Source organism: Oscarella lobularis, chromosome 8, assembly GCF_947507565.1.
Source record: "Oscarella lobularis chromosome 8, ooOscLobu1.1, whole genome shotgun sequence".
Taxonomy (NCBI): domain Eukaryota; kingdom Metazoa; phylum Porifera; class Homoscleromorpha; order Homosclerophorida; family Oscarellidae; genus Oscarella; species Oscarella lobularis.
The window spans coordinates 3,256,052-3,274,046 of record NC_089182.1 but is presented as its reverse complement, the minus strand read 5'-3'; the positions used below and the strand labels follow the sequence as shown (position 1 = coordinate 3,274,046).

At 47.6% G+C, this 17,995-nt stretch overlaps 7 protein-coding genes and 1 long non-coding RNA gene across 12 annotated transcripts; 2 read left to right on the top strand and 6 right to left on the bottom strand.

The window, feature by feature from the left end:
* Positions 1 to 7: 7 nt before the first annotated feature.
* Positions 8 to 1,350, bottom strand: LOC136190373 (uncharacterized). Its single transcript, XM_065978509.1, has 6 exons — positions 1,107 to 1,350; positions 908 to 1,047; positions 732 to 854; positions 585 to 680; positions 384 to 534; positions 8 to 330 (listed from the first exon to the last, which is right to left on the bottom strand). Exons 1-6 carry the CDS (start codon positions 1,339 to 1,341, stop codon positions 128 to 130), a joined length of 948 nt encoding a protein of 315 aa, XP_065834581.1. The 5' UTR covers positions 1,342 to 1,350; the 3' UTR covers positions 8 to 127.
* Positions 231 to 9,740, top strand: LOC136190377 (uncharacterized). Its single transcript, XR_010670543.1, has 12 exons — positions 231 to 351; positions 404 to 548; positions 594 to 1,364; positions 1,418 to 1,495; positions 1,563 to 1,682; positions 1,830 to 1,929; positions 1,979 to 2,089; positions 2,155 to 2,281; positions 2,358 to 5,858; positions 6,127 to 6,502; positions 6,551 to 8,910; positions 8,975 to 9,740. It is a non-coding gene; the product is annotated as an uncharacterized lncRNA (long non-coding RNA).
* LOC136190372 (F-box/WD repeat-containing protein 9-like) lies at positions 1,364 to 3,026 on the bottom strand. The gene is made up of 8 exons (XM_065978508.1): positions 2,729 to 3,026; positions 2,531 to 2,682; positions 2,329 to 2,444; positions 2,179 to 2,276; positions 1,960 to 2,111; positions 1,796 to 1,906; positions 1,539 to 1,694; positions 1,364 to 1,484 (listed from the first exon to the last, which is right to left on the bottom strand). The coding sequence occupies exons 1-8, from the start codon at positions 3,024 to 3,026 to the stop codon at positions 1,410 to 1,412; spliced, it is 1,158 nt and encodes a 385-aa protein (XP_065834580.1). The 3' UTR covers positions 1,364 to 1,409.
* LOC136190369 (uncharacterized) lies at positions 3,011 to 5,133 on the bottom strand. Of its 2 annotated transcripts, XM_065978505.1 has the most exons (4): positions 5,039 to 5,133; positions 4,767 to 4,823; positions 3,498 to 4,700; positions 3,011 to 3,438 (listed from the first exon to the last, which is right to left on the bottom strand). In XM_065978505.1, exons 1-4 carry the CDS (start codon positions 5,064 to 5,066, stop codon positions 3,110 to 3,112), a joined length of 1,617 nt encoding a protein of 538 aa, XP_065834577.1. In that variant the 5' UTR covers positions 5,067 to 5,133; the 3' UTR covers positions 3,011 to 3,109. The 2 variants fall into 2 exon arrangements, with proteins under 2 accessions (XP_065834577.1, XP_065834575.1); XM_065978503.1 differs by lacking the exon at positions 5,039 to 5,133 and having other exon boundaries at positions 4,767 to 4,958.
* Positions 5,282 to 6,222, bottom strand: LOC136190376 (RNA pyrophosphohydrolase-like). The gene is made up of 2 exons (XM_065978512.1): positions 6,049 to 6,222; positions 5,282 to 5,840 (listed from the first exon to the last, which is right to left on the bottom strand). Exons 1-2 carry the CDS (start codon positions 6,080 to 6,082, stop codon positions 5,383 to 5,385), a joined length of 492 nt encoding a protein of 163 aa, XP_065834584.1. The 5' UTR covers positions 6,083 to 6,222; the 3' UTR covers positions 5,282 to 5,382.
* Positions 7,161 to 11,341, bottom strand: LOC136190366 (solute carrier family 4 member 11-like). 3 transcript variants are annotated; one of them, XM_065978500.1, is made up of 19 exons: positions 11,278 to 11,341; positions 11,199 to 11,230; positions 10,921 to 11,146; positions 10,755 to 10,839; positions 10,574 to 10,697; positions 10,416 to 10,523; positions 10,268 to 10,363; positions 10,132 to 10,216; positions 9,952 to 10,074; positions 9,784 to 9,897; positions 9,528 to 9,734; positions 9,292 to 9,478; positions 9,139 to 9,245; positions 8,919 to 9,084; positions 8,701 to 8,874; positions 8,452 to 8,647; positions 7,907 to 8,403; positions 7,763 to 7,859; positions 7,161 to 7,709 (listed from the first exon to the last, which is right to left on the bottom strand). In XM_065978500.1, exons 1-17 carry the CDS (start codon positions 11,333 to 11,335, stop codon positions 8,170 to 8,172), a joined length of 2,322 nt encoding a protein of 773 aa, XP_065834572.1. In that variant the 5' UTR covers positions 11,336 to 11,341; the 3' UTR covers positions 7,161 to 7,709; positions 7,763 to 7,859; positions 7,907 to 8,169. The 3 variants fall into 3 exon arrangements, with proteins under 3 accessions (XP_065834572.1, XP_065834571.1, XP_065834573.1); XM_065978499.1 differs by having other exon boundaries at positions 7,763 to 7,849; XM_065978501.1 differs by having other exon boundaries at positions 7,763 to 7,846.
* A 46-nt stretch (positions 11,342 to 11,387) lies between these two features.
* LOC136190087 (lysine-specific demethylase 4A-like) lies at positions 11,388 to 15,386 on the top strand. Of its 2 annotated transcripts, XM_065978159.1 has the most exons (19): positions 11,388 to 11,542; positions 11,616 to 11,712; positions 11,809 to 11,884; positions 11,992 to 12,341; positions 12,394 to 12,497; positions 12,553 to 12,690; positions 12,741 to 12,800; positions 12,852 to 12,910; positions 12,964 to 13,115; positions 13,170 to 13,324; positions 13,667 to 13,709; positions 13,776 to 13,901; positions 13,966 to 14,042; positions 14,087 to 14,148; positions 14,208 to 14,493; positions 14,551 to 14,618; positions 14,675 to 14,777; positions 14,835 to 14,954; positions 15,021 to 15,386. In XM_065978159.1, exons 1-19 carry the CDS (start codon positions 11,417 to 11,419, stop codon positions 15,147 to 15,149), a joined length of 2,331 nt encoding a protein of 776 aa, XP_065834231.1. In that variant the 5' UTR covers positions 11,388 to 11,416; the 3' UTR covers positions 15,150 to 15,386. The 2 variants fall into 2 exon arrangements, with proteins under 2 accessions (XP_065834231.1, XP_065834229.1); XM_065978157.1 differs by having other exon boundaries at positions 13,667 to 13,901.
* Positions 15,387 to 15,466: 80 nt separating this feature from the next.
* On the bottom strand, positions 15,467 to 17,568 carry LOC136190092 (cystathionine gamma-lyase-like). Its single transcript, XM_065978165.1, has 12 exons — positions 17,375 to 17,568; positions 17,242 to 17,323; positions 16,952 to 17,157; positions 16,811 to 16,894; positions 16,709 to 16,756; positions 16,450 to 16,507; positions 16,323 to 16,400; positions 16,124 to 16,276; positions 15,950 to 16,071; positions 15,846 to 15,898; positions 15,721 to 15,787; positions 15,467 to 15,657 (listed from the first exon to the last, which is right to left on the bottom strand). The coding sequence occupies exons 1-12, from the start codon at positions 17,519 to 17,521 to the stop codon at positions 15,574 to 15,576; spliced, it is 1,182 nt and encodes a 393-aa protein (XP_065834237.1). The 5' UTR covers positions 17,522 to 17,568; the 3' UTR covers positions 15,467 to 15,573.
* Between the last annotated feature and the right edge of the window lie 427 nt (positions 17,569 to 17,995).

The following is a 17,995-nucleotide window of genomic DNA, read 5'->3' as shown; positions in this document are numbered from 1 at the left end:
GCTCTGTCACACGTTTTTAGGTTTATTAGGTAATCAGAAATAGGAGAATAGCAAGGCCCTTCCGTGATAAAAAAGAGCGTTTCATGAAAAAATAGTCTAGTTAGGAAAAAAAGAGCTCAAAACCATATCAAGAGCGAAGACCTTCGATTATTTTCCAGACGCCAGATACAACGTCACTTTCTAATTTTTCAGGTGTGAGATTATCAAAGTAGGATTCGTCGTTTTCAACGATTTTTCTTCTTTCATTCCAGGTCGTGCAGCCTTCAAAAGCCATGTGGTAACCAGCAATGTAACGAGGCCAAGACCGATATCGATTGACTCCAGCCGACTCTAAGAGAGCAAGAAATCTAGGCAAGATCCATAAGAAATAAACGTATATGCACCTTCACCACGTATCATGTAGACAGGATGATCAGAGTCCATCACTTTGGTGTCAGATGCTATGTAACGAATGGTCAGGCCACAGCGTCGTCTGTCCGAAGTATTCGCTTCAGAACCATGCACAATGCAAGGATCATGTATTTCGACGTCACCCTTAACAAAAACAAGTAAGAAAAGTTCTACTGAGAAATAGATGTACTGACAGGATTTAGCTCAATATTGACAACATCGTCTTCCTTGACTTCTACATGGGTCATCGAACCCAATACATTGTCTTCTTCTCCATTGGGCTCCAGTTTCTACATCGATAGACATTTGGTCATTGGAACACCGAACAATGCAACGCTTGCCTTGAGCACTTCCTTATGAGAACCGCGAACTACGCGTAGACAACCGTTGCCTACAGTCGACTCGTCAACAGCCAACCAAAGAGATATAACCTTCATTGGCTCCAAGGGCCAATAGCTTCCATCCTGCAGAATGATTGGCTCGTTTCTCACACGTGACGTTCTGTGCGCAGGCGAACCTGATGCCAAAGGACTCTCTTTCCAGTGCGCGGCATTTTGCAGAAGTAGTGAGAGGCAAAGAGAGCCACGTGAGGCCCGACGAACGTCGTAGCGATGTCGACGAGGCGCTCGTCGCAGCACAAACGCATCCAAAACGGATCTGGAATTGCCACACGTGGAATCGTAAATTCCCGTCGTTTCCACGAGGAGACAACTCACCCCCTCTCAGTATTGGATGGTGAAGGTGCTCGGGCGGAAACTGCGGGTACTTTGCCATTATCCAATCGACGTGAAGCTTCATCTCCTCAAGAAGTTGTCCGCCGACGACGTTTCGCACAATCGCGTATCCGTCGTCGCGATACTTTTGCACGATTTCGCTTCCAACTGCCGGGAACGTCGCCACCGCTCGACGAGGAAACAGCAACGCCGTCGCTGCTGCGGCGGCGGACCGCATTCGCCAGGTCATCACGTGATAAGGTATAAATCTGCATAATATATTTCTTATAAAATACGTGTGCCTCTCTATCTAGAATGATCTATTACGCGTACGGCGGCGTCGCTAGAGGCAATCGCCAGCATATTTCCAGCAAAATCGATCTATGGAAAAGGTTCTTTGCTATTGTATCTAGAAGTAGGGCCAGTGGTACTTACTCGACTTATCTGCCCTCCTGCAAGGCTAACGACAGTTGCTACGTTCGATTTGTCCCACGGCTCCTGGACAGCCACGGAGCCGTCAGTTGATGACGTCATCACAATACCAAGATTGTGACAAATGCTATTGACTTTGCCGGAATGGTAAGACGTAATCTACACATAGAAAAACAAACCGTTTAATACAAAGCCATTCATTTATAGTCTCCCTCCCCAATAGTTTAAAATTTTTATAACAATCTCCCTCCAATCCCTACCTCTGTTTGAGCAAAATCTTTGTCTTTGCTGTAGGAATACACTCTCCCGTTGCCGGCACCGACTCGAAGAAAGCTCTGCGTGTATCGCAAACACATGGCAATCGATGGAATCTATACGCAAAACTGGAAATGCTGTGCGTCTCTTCTCTCGCACGTGCTCTCACGTCATCAATTCTCTTATAGTCCTGTGACGATCTCCTGTCCCAAACGAGAACCGTCTGATCTTCGCTTCCCGTCACGACGAAGTCGTTTGCAACGTCGAGGCACAGAACCGAACGACTGTGGCTTTGCACGGTATGCATCGGTTCATTGGAAGCTTTTAATTAATTAAAAAATATTTCGGGATTTTTTGAACACAGGCTTCGTTTGTCATTTGACGTCACCTCTCAAATCGAAGCACCTCGTGATCTTATCCTGGCAACCTGTGTATAGAATATTCGGCTCAGGCATCGACATACACAAGACGACAGCCTTGTGACCTCTAGAGTAAGTCTCTTTAATTAAAAAACGTACTCTTTTCTCTCGCTTCTCACCGAAGCAACTGTTTCTCTGGTTGTTCTAGATGCCACACCATGACCCTGTGATCCCACGACCCCGTGCAAACAATTCCACTGGAAGATGGATCAGAAGCAAGACTCCACACCCATCCCTAATCAAAACAGGTATTCATAATTCTACAAGAGCCCTTCCCTCCCAATCTATAATTAATTAATTAATTAATTAAATTAAAAGTACCGAATGGCCCGTCAGAGTTTGAATGGGCCCCTTCGACGGTTCGTTCGTCAAATTCGACACGTTCCAAACGTGAACGAGCCGATCGCGACCGCCCGACAAGCAAAGACCGAGATTAGGCAAAAGATGAACGCAATCGACAGATCCATAATGACCTAGACGATAAATCGAATCTCCACCGATCCCATTCTGTCTTCTCGCCTTTGAGTTTGAACGTTTTCGCTTCGTGACGCTCGTCCGAAGCGAACCAGGGCAGGGAATCTTCGCGCTCGACGCACGCGCGCCTCCAGTTGATATCGAGATCGTCGCGAACTCGTCGCGTCTTCGCGTAGCTCGCGTAGCGTATTTTCCATTGGTTTGCGTCGACGAGCAACGAGCGAACGAGTTTGCACGTGCAGCTCGCCGAGCGGATGACGTCTCTCGCCGAAACGAAGGCGAAGATTCTCAGTAGCAATTCCGGCGGAAGATCGAGAAGACTAAGACTTGGGGAACTCGCCATAATCTCTATCTAAGTGCCCGGATTACATCACCAAAAAAATCAACGAAAAACAAAAATGAGGCCGACTTATGCTAAGAAATTTTTCAGATTAGCACGTCTTTCTCGGGGTTGGTGATAGTCAGTGGAATCTCGTTCAGTTTTTCCGCCTTTTTGAAGTTATACGATTTGCTGTTGGCATTGCGGTTGTACAGCCAGATCAGAAAGAGCAAGAGCAACACAAATGCAACAGTGGCGCCCACCACAATCAGAGCAATTTCCCAATTTTCCAAGCCGTCATCGCCAGCCAAAGGATCACCAACGGGAGAAGAACAATCGACGCCAGTAAACGACTCTGGACAAAGACACGTGAAGTCATTTTCAAGAGAATCAATTGGACTGCAACTTCCTCCATTAAGACAAGGCGGAGTGCAGCCTACAGGAAAGAAATAGAACAAGGAGAACACACAAGTACACCATAGAATCAATACCTACCTGGTTCTATTGTTGGCGTTGGCTTGGGAGTGCCAACAGCCGCTGAAGTCGTGGCAGCAGCTGGTTGAGAAGAAAACACTGGAGCAGCAGAAAAAACGGTCATCTCAGCAGGCGGTTGAGAGGACGTTGTCTCGGAAGAAGCGGGCTGAGGAGCCATAAATTCGCTGGAGCTCAAAAGAGGTGGCATCGTTTTCTCGGTGCTTTTCACAGCTGCAGAGGGAGAAGGCTTGATTGACACTTGCATCTGTTTTTCAGACGTTGAAGTGTCAGCTGGTGAAATAGGCTGAACAGAAGACGCAGCTGCTGGAGTAGATTGAACGATATTTGCTGTTGAAGTTTCTCGAACGAGATCATCATTAAGTTGAGACGTTGAAGCTCTTGGTTGAACGGACGTAGGGACTACTTGAATCTCAGAAGCGCTGGTCGCCGCCGAAACAGCCGTTGAAGGTTTACTTGTTGACGTCGGTTGTACAACAGCTGAGGTAGAAGGCAAAATCTGAGCGCTACTTGAAGAGGCCGGCGCAACTTCAGTTCTAGTCGTCGACATCGATTGAAAAACGGCTGAGGTAGAAGGCAAAATCTCTATCTGAGCGCTACTCGAAGAGGCCGGAACTGACGACACCAGCGCAATTTCAGCCGTCGAAGTTCTAGTCAAAACAGCCGAGGTAGAAGGCAAAATGTCTATCTGAGCGCTAGTTGAAGAGGCTGGAACCGACGACGGCACAGCACTCGTTGTCGTACTCGCAGCTGCGAAGGGAGTCGAAGAATAAGGCTCGATAGCCGCTGTCGTCGCCAGGAGCGCCGCGGCGGTGGAAGACGGCGGCGAAGATGGTGGAACGACGGGAGGAGGAGGAGGAGGCACGCATCGAAACGAGTCGTCCGTCACATTGCCAACGCACGTCTGATTGATCATCGAGCAGTTCAGCGCTCCGTTCTGTCTAAGGCAAGGATCGCGCGCGGAGACGGCACATTGCGGCCCGAGAAATAGACCGCTACAGCGACAGCGGACGGGCTGCTCCGGGAGAGAGTTGCAGAGGCCGTTTGGTGCATTGCAATCTTTCTCGGCGTCGCACGTCACGTTTTCGCACCGGACACCGCCGAACGTTTTGAGACCGAGAGTGGGACGACACTCGCATTCGAACTCGGACGTCGTCTTGTTCGAGCAAATGCCTCCGTTCTGACACGGATTCGAATCACACGGATCTATGCAAATAAACGCGTCATTTATGCAGCGGAACCGCGCCGCGCGAGGCGTCAGGTCAGACGTACTTTGCTGAAACACAGACCGCGGCGCCACAAAGAGAAAGACCAACGCCCAGAGAAGTCCTAAGGCAAACAAAGACATTCTTGAGGGGTGACCCATGCACGCCGTTGCCCTAATAATGTCTGGCAAGAGTGTATCTCTTTCCCTTTGGCAATATTCGGGGTGCCAACGCTCCTCGAAGGCGGCGCAGCAGACAGGTCGGGGTCCCGTTATCGTCTACGCGTTCATTCGCGTGGTAAATGGCGCGCGCGTGGTTCGCCTTTTCAGGCTCTCTTACTCGATCGTTCGCTGGTTGTTTCTCCCATTGTCAGTCTGCTGCGCAATGCGCGATGGGAAGGTTTCCGCGGAAATGCCGCGGAGATTCCGGAGAAGAGTGGCTCCTCCTACCGATAATTGCCAAAGGATGCGGACACGAGTCCTCTGAATATGGTAATGCCACATACAGCAGGAAATAAATCTATAAATATTCATAGATTTATTTCCTCTAATGCAAAATCTCGCGAAAAAGCGCACACGCAAAAAAATCAAAAACTGTTTCCACTGTATTTATAATACGTGTAGCAATAACTACAATGCGACTCTAATTACGTGCAAGAGAGAAAGTGTCCCGGCTAATAATAATTAAGATTTCAACAAGGAATAATAATACTCGAGAGCCATTTCCAATACAGCCAATCTCGTCGGCTTCATCATCGTCTGAAATTCGACTACGGAATCGACATCGACCCACCGCACTTCCTCGATCTCGTCGCCGCTAAAAGCGAATTTCTGCTGTCCCGGATCACCGCTGTACGTCGCGCAATAATAAATCGTAAACTTTCCCAACTCGTTCGGCTCGGCGAACGTTCGCGCGCACTGATCGACGAGCACTACCTGCTCGCGCGCGACTCCCGTCTCTTCGTGCAGCTCGCGAAACGCCGTTTCGAGAACCGTTTCGTCGCCTTCGATGCCGCCCTTCGGAAATCCCCACGGCAAGGCGCCTTTCGCCTTCTTTACCATCAGAACGTACATAGTTCCGTCGGCGCGCGATCGGCTGAGAAGGACGAAGCCGCCGCGGCGAACGTTGCCGCTTCGCCAGACTGCGAACCGCCATAAAGGTACAAACGGTCACGTGATAGGACTATAAAAGGCGTGCGGGGGGAGGCTCGTAATCGAAAGGGCTTGTTTCGGTTCGCGAAATAGCCGCGACGGCCATTCGGGTGAGAGGAGATTAGGCGCGAGTGAGTTTCCCGTCCCCGGAAAACACGCTAGACTCGTCGTCGCGCTGAAAAACGTGCACGAGCTTACTTTCTTCGTCGGTCACTTTTACGGACATAAGCATGGGTAGCGTTGGGGTTCACGAAACGAGAGAGCCACAGTGTCTAGGCCGAAGCGCGTGCGAGAAGCTGCCGTGAACGCAGGAGAGGTGAACACGCAGCTGTCACATGGATACGACGATACACGAGGAAGTAATTATTACGGACTGCGCGGCAGTGCGCGCAGAGCAACTGCGCGCTGCGCGCCTCGTCGCGTGACGCGGCACCACACCAACGCAACATGTGTGTGAATCTGTATCTATTACGTTTTTGCACTGTACACCACAAAGGAATTTTTTTCTTTACTAGTTTACGAGGCTGTAAGCCCAGTCATCGTCTTCAGAGCGAAAGACGGCGAAGTAGAGAAATTCGGTGAAAAAGACAAGAATATTTCCGCTCATCGTCAACGCCATTGCTCCTAGTTTAATCTAGAAAGACGTTTCTAGGTAAAAAATTCTAGAGAATGCTCCTATTTCACCTCTCCGCCTCGATAGAGAACCAGTGGTATTCCTAAGGAAAAATCAGTAGCAATTTTTGCCACGCCCCACATCTGTACTCACCGAAAGCTGACACAATGATACCGGTAGTCAGAAAGACGGCAACCTCATAAGAAACACTAAGCACAGTCAAAATGCCGAATGATGACGAAACGGGGACTCTTTTACCTAGATGCCGTCGTTCTTTCAGTGCATCGATTCACAATAGTCGCAGGAATAGGCGCCAAGACGAACGGAAGAACTAGACTCACACGTAAGACGATCGAGAAGTCGGCGTTCTAAAAAATCTTACGAACGAAGAGAGGCCACCACGATCTGCGTCGAAAAAATGCGTTTTTCGAATACTAGCGACGCGTAGCGTTTTCGGTCTTACCCGTACGGCGGTAAGGCGCATCCGAGGACGACGAATAGGGCGCCACACGATCCGAAAAAGGCGAGAGAGATTAGTCTAAGGAGATACCGCGTTTTTTCGTTAGATAGGAATAAGGGCGTCGAGAACTTACGCTGTGGCAAAGCGAGGAATGGATACGAATCAAAAAGAACGGTTAGAGATGTAGAAAAGAGACACAGATGAGAAGAACAAGTTTACCTTTTATTCCGGCCATGACATCACGAGAACTCCCGTACACGTAGGCCTAAGCCCGTACAAGGGGAAGCCTACATCTGAATTTCACGCAGCACTACAAAGGAATAGTCCTTTTCTCCGCCTTCGCCCGGGTAATAGCAGAAATTTCCCTTGTCGCAACCGCTCCAATACGTCGCATCGTTGACGATGCATCGCAAGGCGAAATCGGCCTTCAATCGACCCATTTCGCGCTCGAGCGTCGTAGGCACGGGCAAATCGACGAGAAAAAGATCGATCGACGACGTAAGACTCTGCACCCAACGACCCTCGCAATCGTCGAACGTTTTCCAATCGTTCCACGATATTCTCACGCCTACACGTGCCATGTTGCTTCGGGGGAGGCGACTTCTCGTCGCGACGAGAGCCTCGAGAGCGACGGGGCCCCCCGTCGTCGCTTCGACACGAGACAATTCCTTGATGCGAAGTAGCCGAATCGCGTGAGAATTCGTCTCCGAATTGACTTTTTCGTCGTCGTCGAAATTTTCGTAATGGCTCAAGTCTTCGAGGGAACTCGATAGAGGGGGAGTCGAGCTGAGGAAACGATCGTCCAGGTAAAATTTTTGACTAATTCGAAATTTTCATACTGCGGAATGCAGTCGTGGAATTCGTCTGACTCCGAACGCAGGATGGAGTGAAATTCGTCGTCGCCAGTCAGCTCTTCGTACGTACTGCTAAAAGACTCTAATTAATTAATTAATTAATTAAATCAGTGGAATGTTTTCCTTTACCATGGAATTGAGGCGATGGATGGAAGGTAGGTGTCATCATCATTATTGTCTCCCCCGTCGCCGCCGTCATCAGCATTTGCATTTTGTCGTCTGACGCGACGACGACGACAACGAACGCTGGCACACGCGACGAATAGTTGCCCGAATCGTTGAAATAGCAAAGAAACGCGACGCTTAAATGGCATAAATGACGTCAACAATAGAGTTTTGTGACGGAGTTACATAATACACACACACACACACACTGACACATGCACACGCATCTATAAGTGTCCATCGAGGGCTGAGAGATACTTGGCGCTGATGAGCTTCGGGACTAGAATGTGTCTTGCTGGCAGGATGAGAAAGAGGACGACGGGGAAGAGGAGTTTGACGTATGCCACAGGAACGAAACCGAAAATGCAAACGAGGCTTAGCAGGCACAGCTGAATAAGGGTGAATTGGTGAATTTTTCGCTGGGGAACTCTCCGAATGTAGTGATTTGGGGGATAAGCGGCCTAGGAGAGAGAAGTCGTCAGTGTAAATTCCTCTCGTAGTATAAGTACCTGTTCTGTAACGAATAGGAGACTTCTTTCGAAGAGTTGGTTGTCGTTCAGTGCCGTCGTCGCCATGAAAACGAAAAGACCGTAGAGCACGGGAATGGGAATATAATAGAGCGGCTCTGGAAAGAGAAATATCGTGAGGAGGATGAGAACGTGCGACACCAGTGTCGTCAGACGCGTTTCGTGAACTTTGACGATACTGAAATGGGAACGATAGGCGAAAGACTCAATTTTTTCTTTTTTTTTTCTTACATGTTATAGACGTGGCCTTGATCAACGCGCTCTTCTGATTCAGCCAGCGCTTGCAAGTGTAGCGGTGAGTGGGGTAGGGCCCCGTGAATCCACGCTAAGCCGAAGAGAGACAACAGGGCATTGATGATGCCAACGACGAATAGGTCCCAGTGATAGCTGGGACCCTTTTTTAACCTCGAAAGAAAGGGCAGGGATAGTATCTCTAGTCTAGTAAGTACTTGTTCTTTGAACTGTTGACTAGAGCCGATGCGATGTTTTGATCTATGAAAAATAGCAGGGACAGAGCAAATCCCAAGCCCATGGCAGCAAATATGGCCCATATCGGGAGAGAACTAAAAGCCGGAACGTTGAACAAACCATTGGAAGTGAAGTCCGCTTTTTTCACTATAAAACGTTGGCTGTTTTCATGAACGAGAGACTCAAACTGAACAAACGTACTTGGTACATCTCTAGCGATATATGAGCCCAGAAACGACATGATCAAGACCGACACCGGCAAGGCGTAGTCGGAAAGGAATTCACGTTTTCCAGCGTCAAGGAAAGGACTAATAAAAAACGGTCCACTTTACATACTAAAGAAATGTGACTTGCCTTTTTCTAAATTGATAGAGAGTGCTGCTTAGCCAGATTGTGCCGAGCAAAAGGATCAGATAAAGTAAGCTTGTCTCCCTTAGGCACGGCTCAATTTCGGTAAGCGTTGTATTTATGAGTATTGACGGAGTTGCGTTTTGTGACGACTTTGAGCTACAAGCCGGTGAATGATAGTTTGCGTCGAAATCTAACAATTGCCGTTGGCTGACTTCGATCGTTGCCTAAGTCCTAATTACTTCTGTGAAGATCCACGATACTGTCTACAGTGAACGCAACCGATATAAACAAGGCGAATAATTCCTCGGTCGATCGAGTCGACCACACGACGATTTTCGAGAGATTCAGACCGGAATAGAGAAGTAGGAATCCTGCATTCCACAAACCGACGCAACTATAGAATGCGAGCGAGTCGATTTCTTTATTTTCAGCAATACTGAATATAACTGCCAGGAAAGGTTATTGCTTAGCTAAAAGGTACACTGCTTTATTCACCTTTTGTATACAGTGCTAGAGGAGCGGTTGTTAGAAGAACGAGGATGGGTTGGCCACCTATTAGGGCAAATAGTATGCTGCCTACGGCTTGCGAAAATAGAACCTTCCAGACTCCTTAAATTGATTTTCAACAGTTTATAGGACACCAAAGTACGTATGTTATCTTACCTATTTTACTTTTCGTATTTTCAGCATTTAGGACTCCAAATGCAATTGAAGGTAGAAGGCATGCGAAGTACAGAAAGAACGTTGCAGGTATGACTTTTCTTAGGGTTCCCTGTCCTCTGACACCTAAGAACTAAAATTAGGGGTTCACCCTATTCACTAAGTAACGCCTTATCTGCATACCATCAACGTAGTCAGATTTGTAATGAGGCAAACGTCGCCTTAGATCGTTCACAATGCCTCGCCCCAATCTCCATCCAATTGAAGTCTTATGAATCTGACTTTGGGGGAGCTGCACTTACTCATGCCTATAACTTACCTGTTTCGCTATGTAAATGTCGTGCGAAGACCGCCTCTTTGAGGTTTGATCAGCCTCGCCGTCTATAAGTTTTCGTGTATGCTCAAGTAGCAGTTTCTGTATTTCGTTCACTAACAGCTTCCTTTCGAGTCGGTCTCTTACGCGTTACCTTGAATTCGTCGACATTTGAGGCAGACAACAACTGATTTCTTAATTCCACGTCGTTAAACAATGTGGCGAAAGTTCGACCGGTTTCAACCGCGGTTTTAGTTCCTTTCTTTACAACACGAGTATATCCATGAATTAGAATGCAAATAACAAACCAACCTCTTTCATTGGAGCTAAGACTAGAATTAGAATGCGAATTTCCTGCGTAGTACGACCCATGTTTACCGGTGACGCGAGGCGAGCAATAGCCACGTGCCGCCTCTGTATACTAGCTAATTCAGATCTAAAAGTACGAGTCGAAAAGTCGCAGCTTTTTACAGCCTATCAATCCGGTCCTCACATAGCCGCGACCCAGATTTGGACTGGTTCAATACCTCCGCCTTCACTCGTTTCCGTACCTTGTATTGTATTAGCCAACTGATGCACTAAGAAAATTTTATTGTCACAGTCAGTCTATGTATGACTGAGTAGGCTAATCAAAGCTAGGACTTGGCATCTCACATAACCTGAATCTGGCGTAAAGAGGCTCTGCTTTGCCTCTTCCTTCATTTTCTGAGCTGAGCTCGATTCAGTCTCGGTATACTCGTTGCTCATTGCCTCTAGCATGCGATCTACTATGCCGCTTAGGGACTTTCCATGCAAATCTAGCAGTATTGGCACGGATTGGCTGAGAAAGTGAAACACGTCCATTGGCCCGCGAACTTCATCTTTAAAGTTCTTCAATTCAAGCCGCTGTAATAGCAAAATGCATCTAAATCATTCCGTAATTATGGACTCTATTTGCCTGAGATCGATTATAGATCAACGTCGATATATCTGCGAAGAAATCAAAGTAAAAAACAGCAAACGGTAAATTTCTTAACCTTCTTTCAGTGTATTTGATGAACTGCTGGTATTTAGTTCAATTTCAGTCAATTCCATTGTCACTCAAACGCAAAACGCGCGTTAAACGTAAACGCAACAATAACCCGGATATTCGTTCTTCAACTCGGCCAGAGAGAGATGGCCGAGGGATCAGACAAAACGGAGATCATGGTTTTCCGGCCGACGATGGAGGAATTCAAAGACTTCCACGGCTACGTAAAGTACATGGAAAGATGCGGCGCTCACAAATTCGGCGGAGCCAAGGTAAAACCGGAGAAAAAAAGATCGTTGCGACACGAAGAAGCGCAAACGAAACGCCCAACCGCCCCGATTTCAGGTCATTCCGCCCAAAGGCTGGCTCGCGCGACGCTCGTACGAGAACGTGGACGTAAACATAACGTGCCCCATCGAACAGAGCTTCTCCGGCGGACAAGGTAAGAGGCATTTGCCTTCGCCGATTCTCTATTGCGCTACGCGACGTCGAACGCGCGCGCGCACCTGCGAATGCGCGCTAATGCGTGTACGTTCAGGGCTGTTTCGACTGTTCAACGTGCAGAAGAAGGCCGTCAGCGTAGCGCAGTTTCGCGAACTCGCCCTCAGCGACAAGTAAGTCTTGTCACGTGACTATGACGTCGATGGAGTGACGTGATAATTAGTTTCCATAGTAGCCGTTGCTTACTACTTAACGCGCGTACGCGTTTCTCTCCCCCCAGATTCAAACCACCTGTAAACGTTGATGATTTCGATGAAATCGATCGGCGCTACTGGAAAAGTCTCATGTTCAATCCGCCCATGTACGGCGCCGATCTTCCGGGCACTCTCTTCGACGCAGACGTGCACACGTGGAATGTGAGCCGACTCGACTCGATTCTGACCCAATTGCAACTTCCCATTCCGGGAGTCAACACGCCCTATCTCTACTTCGGCATGTGGCGAGCCACGTTCGCCTGGCACACAGAGGACATGGATCTCTACAGCATCAATTACTTGCACTATGGCGCGCCCAAAACGTGGTATTTCGTACCAGACGAACATGGGCAACGAATCGAAAGACTAGCAAAAGGCAATACATAAACAAGTATTTGCTTATATGTTATAATGGTGCTTTTATTTAGGTTTTTTTCCTGGCGATGCGCAGGCGTGTGCAAGCTTTTTGCGACACAAATCGACGCTCATTTCGCCCACGATCCTGCGACAATACTCAATACCAGTCAATAGGGTGAGTTTGGTGTAAGAATCTGGGGTCCTTGTGGCATTGAGTGGCCTTTCTTTAGGTGACTCAAGAAGCCGGTCAGTTCATCATCACCTTTCCCTATTCGTATCACTGCGGGTTTAATCACGGTTACAATTGCGCGGAATCGACTAATTTTGCCTTGGAGAGGTGGATTGAGTATGGAATCAAGGCGTCTCACGTAAGACATTGAATTTCGCGAAATCGGGATTTTTCTATGCGATTTTCTAGTGCTATTGCCAAGGTGATTCAGTTCACATTAATATGGAATTATTCATTAAAAAATTCAAGGTTAGAATCGTAGTGCATTAGCTAATTCTTGCTATTTTTTCTCGTCTCTAGCCTCATCTTCTTGACAGCTACAAAGCAACCCAACTAAAGAATGGCTTTGGACCATTGAGGCAGGATATATAGTATATGCGCGTTTGTGATTGTTATGATTTTTTTTCTGCAGTGATTCCGCGTTGGCTCCTGCGGAAGGCGGCGGCGGTGGCGGCGTTTCACGATCGCGTCGAATGAATCATCGGAAACGTTCTAGCATGGGCGACGACGATCACCAGTCGCCAACCAAAATTTCGGGACTTCGCACAAAAGCCTCGAAATCAGGTGACAAAAAAACGTAGATACCATTCTACGATTATGATAAACTGGTGTTTAAAGCGACGACGTCTTGTGAGCAGCAGCAACAGTTGCACGGTCAACAACTGCCCTTTGATATGTCAATGTTCTGGGAAGAAGTCCAGTTCAATCAACGCTGCGCGCAGAATAATACCTACTGCTGCGTGTGTTCCCTATTCGAAGCGCCAAGACCCAAAGTAAATGTCTCATAATACGTTACCATTGAGAAGAAGAGTCTCTCTAGTCTTAGCCTACAATATAGACCCCTGTGTAGCGGAGGCTTTGTGAGAGTAGAGGCTATACGTCCATAGATAGAAGCACTGCCGTAGAAAGAAGGAATCCCTTTCTGCATGTATGTATCTAGATTGTCTACCCAATTGGCCAGCCTTAGCCTATCATATAGACGCTAGTTTTCTTGAGTGAGATCGTGCCTATAGAACAAATAACACTCCGTAAACCTTTTCCCATTATCTGACCTGGGGAGAATGATGTAGATACATGTAGAAGGAATCCCTTAGACCGGACATGTACCTATCTAGATCGTCTACCCAACTGGCCCTATTCTGGGAAATGATGTTTCCAGTGAGAAAGCCCAGCCTCCGTATCCTCCGCCTCCTTACCACATGTCGTCGTCGTTCTCCTCCTCAGCTGGACCACAGCGATCAAACGGAAATTCCTCCACCGTCGCGCGAACGAGCACGTTGCCTGCAATTGGGAATTCAGACGAAGGAACGCTGATTGTGTGCTCCTGTTGCGGCATATGCGTACACAAGGGTATATTAAAAAAAAAGAGGGGTCAACGTCACAAGAACAAAGACTCTTTTTTTTTATTAATTAGAGTGCTACGGTCTACCAGACGAGGAAATGACCTCTTCGTGGCAGTGCAATCGTTGCAAGCAGAAGCACTGGGACAAGGTAATAGAAGATATTTCCCTAATTCAATAATCCATTTCCCCAAGGTCTGTGTTCTCTGCAATTTACGCGGTGGCGCTCTAAAGCCAACGGACGCGTCTCAGCCAAAGCAAGTCTTCTAAAAAAATCTCCACTTTCCCCCTAAAATCAAATCGACTTTTTTCTCAGATGGGCTCACATCGCCTGCGCCGTCGCAATCCCCGAAGTCTCCTTCGGCAATTACAAACTTCGCGAGCCAATTCAAGTGAAGGCAATTCAGAAAGATCGATGGACACTCCGATGTCGCTACTGCACGGCGTCCGGTCGTCCCAGTCGCGGCACGTGCGTCCAGTGCTCCGGACCGCGCTGCTTCGCGTCGTTTCACGTCACCTGCGCTTATCGGGCGGGATTGCTCATTCGTCTAAGCGACACCGTCGTCCAGTTCTTCTGCTCCAAACACTCGCAGGACGACTTGGTGAGAAACGGCGCGCCGAGAAGCGCTAAAGCATTCCCCCAACTCGGTTTTTCTCAGGATGAGGAAGGCAGTCGTTCTACAATTCGCGTAGGGGCCATGGTAGCGGCCAAATATTCGACGTCAGAGTGAGTAACAGCTTCACGGGTAAACAATTCTTCCAAACGACTGTCTATCGTTAAAGATTCGCTTGGGCGAACGTCGTCGGCATCGAATTCGCCATGTATTACGTCGTTTTATTCGACGACGGGTCTATCAGTCACAACGTTCGACCTGGAGACGTCAAGGTGGGAGGGAAGGGACGAGAATCGCTCTTGCTAGTAACATTTTCCCTACGTACGTAGAACATTCAATGCGGCTCGCAGAATTTGCCTGAGGAGAATCAAAGAGTTGAAATCCTCTGGTCAGACGGGGAAAGGTATTGGGGGAAATTTCTACGAGCTACTCGACAGCCTGAGTACAAAGTACGCCTTCCTTTGCGTCGGGACAAGAGGCCGCTACTCTCTGTCTCTCTCTCTCTCTCTCTCTAGGTAAGATTTCTCAGCGGGCGAACAATCACCGTTGAAAGCGACGAGCTTTTCGAAATGGGACGCGTGCCGAAGAAAGTCAAATTTCTCAAGGCCCTTTGGAATACGTCGCCGTCGCCTGGGCCAGTGTAACACCCTCATCATAAGCCATATTAATTTAGCGCAGAGTATTTCTTATTTTCAACCACTTTTTAATTGAAGACCGTTCTGGTACATTGTAGTTATAACGCCCCTGTTCCCTCATGCCTTCTCCATATGAGCTGTTATCCTTTCGTGTCCTGTTTAACTTGCTTGTGTTGTACAGAAGTTTGAACTAGGAGACACTCCTTTCCCATGTAAACAATGCAGAACAAAGCGTTGTCACTGAAACGAATTTCGCCAATAATATAAGGGGGTCGAGCGACTTACCAGTAAGTTTTCATAGACGCGCTTTGAATTAATTAAAAAAGTAGGAGGCACTGCTTTCTAAATTTTTAACGTGAATATCTCACAAATCACATTTCTAGGCAAAGTGCGTTTCAACGAAGACACTATTTCATGCAAAGACGATGTTCAATTAAACCGATGTGGCTGCTTTGAGTGCCTGATCAATATCAGCGATAATATCCTCTTCATCCTCTATGCCAACCGAGAGCCGGATCTGGACGAAGAGAGAAGAAGCGTCGCCTGTTCCGGCCGGCACAGGTAACATTTTTTGACTCACCAGTGTATCCGTGACTCCGAGCTCTTTCCTCATTTCCTCGCTCACCGAAGCGTGCGTCATCGCAGATCTGAAAAAGATGATCATGCTACTAAATAATCAATAACGCAGTCCGAAAAATATTGTACGGCAGTTCCGCTAGACTTTCAAAACCGCCCAAACTCTCCGCAAGAGCGAATATCTATAAAAAACATTGACCCCTCAACCGTTTTTTCGTATTTCTCCCGCGGACCTTTAGGTGCTTGAAAAACTCCTGAGAATTCTTCATATCGCCTTTGATTTGAAACGAAACCATTCCGCCGAATCCTTTCATCTGGCGCTTGGCAACTTCGTGCTGAGGATGAGAAGGCAAGCCTAGAGTCCGAACACATGAAAATATACGTCTAGTTTATCTTGAATCTCTCGCCTGGATAGAAGACTTTTACAACCTGCTCGTGAGATTCCAAAAATTTTGCGACCGCTATTGCGTTTTCTCCGTGCTGTCTCATTCGAACGTGAAGCGTCTTTAGGCCTCGGTTGGCCAGATAGCAGTCAAAGGGAGAAGGCACCGCTCCGAGGGCTGAGAAAAGAATACAAGGTAAGAATCTAAAATAGAACTAGTGTACCATTTTGCAGAAATCTCATTTGGTCATGCAATTCGTCGTTATTCGTCACGATGATTCCCATGACAACGTCACTGTGACCTTCAGCAGAAAACGTTCGCTGTGAGCTAAAAAGGTAACGATAAAGTACCGTTGATGTATTTGGTCACGGAGTGCATAACGACGTCTGCACCAAGAGCCAAAGGCCTCTGAAAAAAAAAACGAGAACCGTTATGTCGTCTGCTGGGAGACAGCGTGTGAGAACGAATCACAGGCTACATTTGTAAGCAAGACTGTCTCGCTCTACCTTCACGGTAAAACCAGACCAGATACAAAAATAAAAACAATCTGGCATGGGGCAAAAATGAAGGCAGCTCAATTGCTACAAGAATCCTCTATAGAGTACATACCTGGAAGTATGGAGACATGAACGTATTGTCAACAACGACCATAATACCCTAGGAGCATAGAAGGAGAAATCACGCTAGATGAAGAGTTTGTGAAATTCTCACGGGTTTCTTGTGAGCAGCAGCGGCAATAGCCTCAATATCAATTACAGTCAGAGTTGGATTAGTGGGAGACTCAAGCCAAACCATCTATAGCGAAACTCCTAATAAGTTCGTCAAAAGAAAAGTCTCTCAATGTCTATGTACCTTCGTATTTTCCCTTATAGCGGCTTCAAACGTCTTCACATTTGTGCAGTCAACGTACGACGTCTCGACGTCAAACTTCGAAGCGACTTTCGTAAAATAGCGATTCGTTCCGCCGTAAACGTCGTTGACGCTCACAACGTGATCGCCCGCCTTCAGTAAGTGCGTCAGGAGAAGCGACGCCGCCAAACCAGAAGCTGTAGCCAGGCCTATCACAAATAATCGAATTAAAAATGGTCAGGGTGGACCGTAAAGGCGTGGGAGTCGTTTAGTGTTACGGCAGGCCAGCGTACCGTGCTTGGCTCCTTCACACGCCGCTAGACATCGTTCGAATACGGATCGCGTTGGATTTCCCGATCGGCTATATTCGAATCCCTGCAATATCGACGTAACTGAGTCGTCTTTGACCTAAAAGTAAGTTCGTACTCGATGCACAGCTGGTGAATCTTGCTTGAACGTTGTCGACAGCGATATTGGCGGTACTACGGCGCGAGAGTTCCACTGCTCCGGCTCCTGGCCAACGTGAATGGCGTCGGTGGCGAAATGGGGGAACGTAGAGCGATTCTGAGCCATTTGCGACGGGAACGCGTGGAGAAATGGGCGTAGTACGTCGCAAGCGCGCGTTAGATTTCGCGGCTTTTTTTGATGTGCTACTTAGGTTTCTGCTTTCTGAACGGCCTCGATTTCATCATGATGAATTCATGAGATGAGGTTTGATATTGAGTTGCGTTTATCAAGCCGTTCAAAACCGCGTTGCCTTGAAGGCCCGTCAATTATAAATTTCGATCAACAGTGTCACGATCAGTACGCTGTTTTTTTCTTTGTGTCGCTTACCAGTATTTATCGTCGTCAAAACTAGGTGTCACTTGGACAGTTCACCCTGTGGGTTGCGGCAATGAGGCACTGAAGCAATTTCAAGTTTCCACATTTTACTAACAGGGTAATCGTAAACTATTAGAGTCTTTGATCTTTTCGCAGTTCCACTTTGTGGTTCTTTATGGGGAGATGCCGCCATTTACCGCAGCCATGCCGCTGTTCCGAGGACCT

Coding starts and splice junctions, on each gene's coding strand:
- LOC136190087 (XM_065978157.1), top strand. CDS start 11,417: ATGGCCGAGGGATCAGACAAAACGGAGATCATGGTTTTCCGGCCGACG. Junction 11,543..11,615: donor ACAAATTCGGCGGAGCCAAG/GTAAAACCGGAG, acceptor CCCCGATTTCAG/GTCATTCCGCCCAAAGGCTG. Junction 14,149..14,207: donor ACGGACGCGTCTCAGCCAAA/GCAAGTCTTCTA, acceptor CTTTTTTCTCAG/ATGGGCTCACATCGCCTGCG.
- LOC136190376 (XM_065978512.1), bottom strand. CDS start 6,082: ATGCTTATGTCCGTAAAAGTGACCGACGAAGAAA. Junction 5,841..6,048: donor AAAAGTGACCGACGAAGAAA/GTAAGCTCGTGC, acceptor GGCGGTTCGCAG/TCTGGCGAAGCGGCAACGTT.
- LOC136190369 (XM_065978503.1), bottom strand. CDS start 4,860: ATGGGTCACCCCTCAAGAATGTCTTTGTTTGCCTTAGGACTTCTCTGG. Junction 4,701..4,766: donor GCGGTCTGTGTTTCAGCAAA/GTACGTCTGACC, acceptor TTATTTGCATAG/ATCCGTGTGATTCGAATCCG. Junction 3,439..3,497: donor AACGCCAACAATAGAACCAG/GTAGGTATTGAT, acceptor TCTTTCCTGTAG/GCTGCACTCCGCCTTGTCTT.
- LOC136190372 (XM_065978508.1), bottom strand. CDS start 3,026: ATGGCGAGTTCCCCAAGTCTTAGTCTTCTCGATCTTCCGCCGGAATTG. Junction 2,683..2,728: donor GAAAACGTTCAAACTCAAAG/GCGAGAAGACAG, acceptor TTTATCGTCTAG/GTCATTATGGATCTGTCGAT. Junction 2,445..2,530: donor AAACTCTGACGGGCCATTCG/GTACTTTTAATT, acceptor TGTTTTGATTAG/GGATGGGTGTGGAGTCTTGC.
- LOC136190366 (XM_065978500.1), bottom strand. CDS start 11,335: ATGGAATTGACTGAAATTGAACTAAATACCAGCAGTTCATCAAATACA. Junction 11,231..11,277: donor ATCAAATACACTGAAAGAAG/GTTAAGAAATTT, acceptor ATTTCTTCGCAG/ATATATCGACGTTGATCTAT. Junction 9,735..9,783: donor TCTAGCACTGTATACAAAAG/GTGAATAAAGCA, acceptor CTTTCCTGGCAG/TTATATTCAGTATTGCTGAA.
- LOC136190373 (XM_065978509.1), bottom strand. CDS start 1,341: ATGCGGTCCGCCGCCGCAGCAGCGACGGCGTTGCTGTTTCCTCGTCGA. Junction 1,048..1,106: donor CCATCCAATACTGAGAGGGG/GTGAGTTGTCTC, acceptor TGGCAATTCCAG/ATCCGTTTTGGATGCGTTTG. Junction 535..584: donor TCAATATTGAGCTAAATCCT/GTCAGTACATCT, acceptor GTTTTTGTTAAG/GGTGACGTCGAAATACATGA.
- LOC136190092 (XM_065978165.1), bottom strand. CDS start 17,521: ATGGCTCAGAATCGCTCTACGTTCCCCCATTTCGCCACCGACGCCATT. Junction 16,757..16,810: donor CTGCTGCTCACAAGAAACCC/GTGAGAATTTCA, acceptor CTATGCTCCTAG/GGTATTATGGTCGTTGTTGA. Junction 16,508..16,708: donor TCATGTCTCCATACTTCCAG/GTATGTACTCTA, acceptor TTTTTTTTTCAG/AGGCCTTTGGCTCTTGGTGC.